The sequence below is a fragment of the Setaria viridis genome, chromosome 1 (genome assembly GCF_005286985.2).
Source record: "Setaria viridis chromosome 1, Setaria_viridis_v4.0, whole genome shotgun sequence".
In the NCBI taxonomy this organism is placed as follows: Eukaryota; Viridiplantae; Streptophyta; class Magnoliopsida; order Poales; family Poaceae; genus Setaria; species Setaria viridis.
This window is the reverse complement of record NC_048263.2, coordinates 18,857,609-18,862,485: the sequence shown is the minus strand read 5'-3', so window position 1 is coordinate 18,862,485 and position 4,877 is coordinate 18,857,609. Positions and strand designations below refer to the sequence as shown.

Genomic DNA, 4,877 nt, shown 5'->3' with positions numbered 1-4,877 from the left:
CATGTCTGCGCCTCCAACACCGGCTTTTCTCCTCCATCCGGCGCAATCATGGGCGGTGCAGCAGCCAGCGCCGGGCAGATGGACGCAGAGGAGGTGACGGCGAGGACGACGGCGATCACCATCATCAGCTCACATGATGGCTCCCTTGCCAAGAAGCCAGTAGTCCCTCCCTCCCAGTACGCGTCCTGCTCAGCCTACTCTGGTGAAAACAGTAAATGAATGGTATGGGTAGGATTCAGAGAAATAACAGGCGAGTGAAAGGCTTATCGTAGGGGCTGCCCTTATCACCTTGATCGCCGGCCGAATGGAAGCTGCAGGCCCGTATCCTAGCTCAAAAGTGTTGGACAAAGCTATGCATGGATTAGTCGAGCAGAAAGAACCTTGGAGAAGATGCAGTACCTTCTTCGCCAGCGTAGTAGTAAGGAGAGACCAGCCATGAATGAATTGATTGGTTCCAGGAAGAGCCATGCCTCCAATGATGCACAATGCCTCTAGGAGATAAGGCACGTTTGTTTGAACAGACCGAAAACAGGAATGCAAGTACTCAATAACGTTGGAAGATAGCAATTTCTTTGTCAAGTATTACAGGGAGTAACTGCTATGTCTATCCCAGTAAAAAGAAAGAAAGAAACTACCTTTTGTTCTTGCCAGGTTAATTCTGAGGAGAGCAATGCACTAAAAGCAATGCATCACAGATTGAAGAACAAGGTACACGAACAGAGGTAGCAGTCTATGTCAAATTAAAAGAAACACACAACAGAAATAATGAGGAAAAAAACAGATTCCACTGAACTGCTGCATATCAACATTATTTTCATAAGAACCAAAATGGTTATACACTCTTCCTCAGTTCGAAGCATCACCGATTATGAATATATTGACAGGAAACACTTCATTAATCTCTGCAACATCAATGGCCCCATAGAATCATATATGGCAAAAGAGACAGTCATTTGCTAACCAAACTTGATGATCAAAGGACAAGGCATATCTCCATCTCATGCCCAACTCCCCACCCCACCAAAATCTAGAGCGAGGAAGCAAGAATTAACAATATGGGCACAAGGAAGAAATTCTAGAAGCCAAGCAAAAGTAAGAGGAAACAATTAAAATGGAATGTTACACTGATGAGGGTTCCACATTCCCAGGTTCATTTGCGAAATCATCCGCCCCTTCAGCAAGTAACTCTGCATCCTTGTCTTCATCACTCGAGAAGTCCCTCCTCTCAAGCTTTGAATTTGCAGCAACAAAAACCAACCGGTGTGCCCGATTAGTGCTACTTGCCAAGCTCCCTGGGGAAGAGAGCCAGCGCACCATCGATGGTGTGCACCTGAATCCCCTGGAGGTTGCATGGAGGAAGATGAGCCGCACAGCTACCTTACCGAGTGACTTGAACTCGCTCAAGCACGTCTCCCAAACAAGTCTGCTGCTCTGCTTATTCGCGACCTTCATCTTCCCTGTGGACGGGTCAGGCTGCCTCACCTGCACAGCCTGCGCATACAACGGGTCCAATCCATCTGACCGCCATTTCATCAGCTCCATCAGAGCAAGGTGCGCCTCTTCCTGTGACACCATTCTGGTGATCAGCCTGTCGACATCCTTCTCCTGATCAGGAGCCAAGCATTTGAACGGAGGAAGGTAACGCCCACTGGCATCCTTGACAAGGTAGAGAGGATCCAAAATGAATGCTGCGGACCAGGCTGGGTGGTAGTTCTTTCTGAACCTTTTCTCAACAACATTCAGAGCAATGCCTTCATCAACGTTAAATTTCTCACACCAATCTCTAACCTTGCTGCGTAATTCCTCCCAGAGTGGTAGGCATTGCCCAACAAGAGGCCGGTCACCCTCCATCTCCTTCACCATGTCCATGATCAACTTCACAAGCGAATGCACAGCATCAACCTCTATCCAGAAGGCCTCATTGTGCACCATCTCCCCCATCTCCCTTGCAACTGAGTCGTCGATGCACACCAGCTTGTAGGAGTCCTCCTGCACAGCACGATGGAGAGGGTGTGCAGAGTTCAAAATGTCCTCCAGCATCTCAAAGGCCGCCCGGAAGTCACTGCCATTGCCGTTAAACGGCACATGTGCGACTCGAAGGAGCGAGGCATGCCCGAGCTCTTGGATTTGATACTTTTGCAGCAGGGACCGCACCGTCTGCTTGGCATTGAAGTAGGCGGCAAGCTTGGCAGACTTGGCTGCAGCAGAGCGGAAGAGCGGGAGCTCCCGCGCGAAGTCCCGCACCAAACGGGTGAAGCCATGGATTTGGCAAGACAGGTTCACCATCCAATGGTGCTTGTTCTCGAGATCACGCAGCGCCTTTGATTTGAAGCGGTCAGAAACGATGCCCGCGCAACGGTGGAGATCATTGGAGGAGCCAGAGGACGAGACGGACGCCACGGCGTCGAGCATCAGCTCCTCAGCATAGTCCGAGGGCGCCACCGCGGGTACCGGCACAGCGCGGTGGAACACGGACGTGCCATTGGGGAGGTTGACGGAAAGAGTGACCACCTGCTCTCGCCAGCCGTCGGCGGCGAACTGGAAGAAGAGTGCGTCACGGACCCGCGCGGTGGCGTCGGCGCGGGCCTCGGCGAAGCGGGCGTCGAGCCGCGGGCCGGCGAGGTCGGCGCGCTGCAGGTCTGGCAGCCCGACGTGGCGGAGGAAGGCCCGGAGCTTGGGATGGCTTGCCGAGGAGAGCGACACGCCGGCCGAGGACTCGAGGAACCAGTCGGCGAGCAAGCCGAGCGCGGCGTCGGCCTGCGCCTTGGGCATCATTGCCGCCGGCGACGCCTTGGGTGACTTGAGGCGCTTTACGCTGTCCTCGAGCATGGCGAGTGCGCCGAGGTCCTCCTTGCCGCCGGAGAGCACGAGCGCCGACTGGTGCGGCGGCGGAGGCGCCGGCAGCGCGGGCAGCGCGGGGGAGTAGGCCGAGGATGGGTCGACGACGACGAGGTGCTGGCGGGGGTCCGCGGGCGTGTAGGCGGGAGGCATGGAGTGGCGCTTGCGGCTGCCGGAGTGGTGGTGGTGCTGGTGGTGCTGGTGGCGCGGTGAGGAGGGCGCAATGTAGGAGATGGGGATAGGGGAGGAGGCGGTGGAGTTGGACGGCAGCGCCAGCTGCTGGTGTTGCGCGGGCGTGGGCGTGGGCGACTGCTGCGAGCCCGAGGCGGCGGCGGGCCCCGGCGGTGGCGCGGCGAAGTTGGGACAGGTGCCGCGCTTGAGGTGCTCGGAGGCGGTCCTGGACGGGTTGGAGGCGGAGAAGACGGCGGAGCAGAGGGCGCAGCGGAGCTTGACGGCCTTGGGCGGCATGCCGGTGTCGGCGGGCGGGACGAGGACGGGCTCGAGGTGCGCCCAGTACCAGGCGCCCTTGCCCTTGACCGCCTTGGCCCGCACGGTGAGGAGGGCCTCGTAGCGCTTTTGCGCGGCGCGCGCGGCGGCCTCCTCGCCGCCCATTGCGGGCGCCGGCGCCGCCGACGCCGACGCGGCCGCCTGCTCCTCCTTGGCCGACGCCGTGGACATGGCGGCCGGACCGATCGCCTCCCCGCCCGGGGAAGAAGGGACGGCGCGGACGGGCGGACGAAGTAACCAACCAGCGATCGGCGCGCCGATCGCGCCGGGCGGCAGGGAAAAGGGAAAGGAAGGGAACCACCCCCTCCCTATCTTCCTTTCGGGTCACCAACCCGCCAATCGAATCCCGCGGCGGCGGCGGCGTGGAATTTCCCGCGGGCCGCAGCTAATGCGGGAGTCGTCGGCCGGCGGCGCGCGCAGCCGGCGATCGGCGCGGCGCATTGGGCGGCGGCGGCCGCGGTGGGCCGTCCATGGGCGCGCTGTGTCCGGGGGTGGGTGGGGTATTTCGTGGAGGTTTTTGGGGGTTTAGAAAGGAAGAAAGATTTGGGATGCGGGGGTGAGAAGGAGGAGAAAACAATGCAGGGCAATGCCAAGGCGGAGGTAGAAAGAAAGAGGAGAGAGACACAAAAAAAAGGGCTTGATAGGGACAAAAGGGGAGAGGCGAGGAGGAGGAAGAGATAGATGAATTGAGAAGAGTCTCCCTCTGCCCCTGTGTCCTCTCCTCCCAATACCAATACAATATTTTTCTTTTTTCCAGACGTTCTCTTCTTCTTATAGGCAGAGCCTCCCCTGCCCTTGGCGGTGGTGCCCTGTGTGTACACAACCACAGCACCTGCCTCTCCCCGAAAATAATGGGGGAAAGGAAATCTAATCAATCTGTTGTTGTGGCAGCTTGCGATTCTGCCCGGTGCTTGTTTTGTGGATACACTTCTACTTCCTTGGTCGCTGCAAGCTGGAATAGTAGCGTAGTGGATTGTGAGGGTGGGGAGAGGCCGGAGAGTAGAGGGGGGGGATTTGGGGGCTCACTGGTTGGTTTGGTTTACTGCTGCTGGTAGGCGGGGGGAAGACGAGGGAGGAGGTGATGGATGGATGATGACGGTGGGGGATGGAGATGGGAAGGAGGAAGTGGCGAGGGCAAGCTAGGAATTTAAAGGAGGGGAAGGGGAACCTCTCCCTTCATCCAATTTTTTTTTTTCCTTCGTTTCTTTGGTCTTTGGGGAAGGGTTGACCGCCCCCAACGCCCACCACACCACCAGGGTCCAGGGCACCAGGCCGCCTCCGCAAGAGGAATGCCTCTGGGAGAACGCTGCCCTGTTGTTTATGGTACACAAGGCCTATATGTAAAATACTACATGAGAGCAAGGGCATTGTGTGCGTGCGTACAAGTGTGCTGCCCTGTGCCTCGCTCTCTACCGGTAGTGTATAGGCTACTATGCAATGACCACCCTGCCTACGACGCGATACAATATACTAGTATACAGTGCCAATACAATTATTGTGGCGGAATAGTTTTCTAGTGGCCCTCGTCGCCG

General features: G+C 57.4%; 1 protein-coding gene across 1 annotated transcript; it reads right to left on the bottom strand.

The window, feature by feature from the left end:
- Window positions 1–866: 866 nt before the first annotated feature.
- On the bottom strand, window positions 867–4,460 carry LOC117862349 (uncharacterized). Its single transcript, XM_034745816.2, has one exon. It carries the CDS (start codon window positions 3,514–3,516, stop codon window positions 1,120–1,122), a length of 2,397 nt encoding a protein of 798 aa, XP_034601707.1. The 5' UTR covers window positions 3,517–4,460; the 3' UTR covers window positions 867–1,119.
- Window positions 4,461–4,877: the final 417 nt, after the last annotated feature.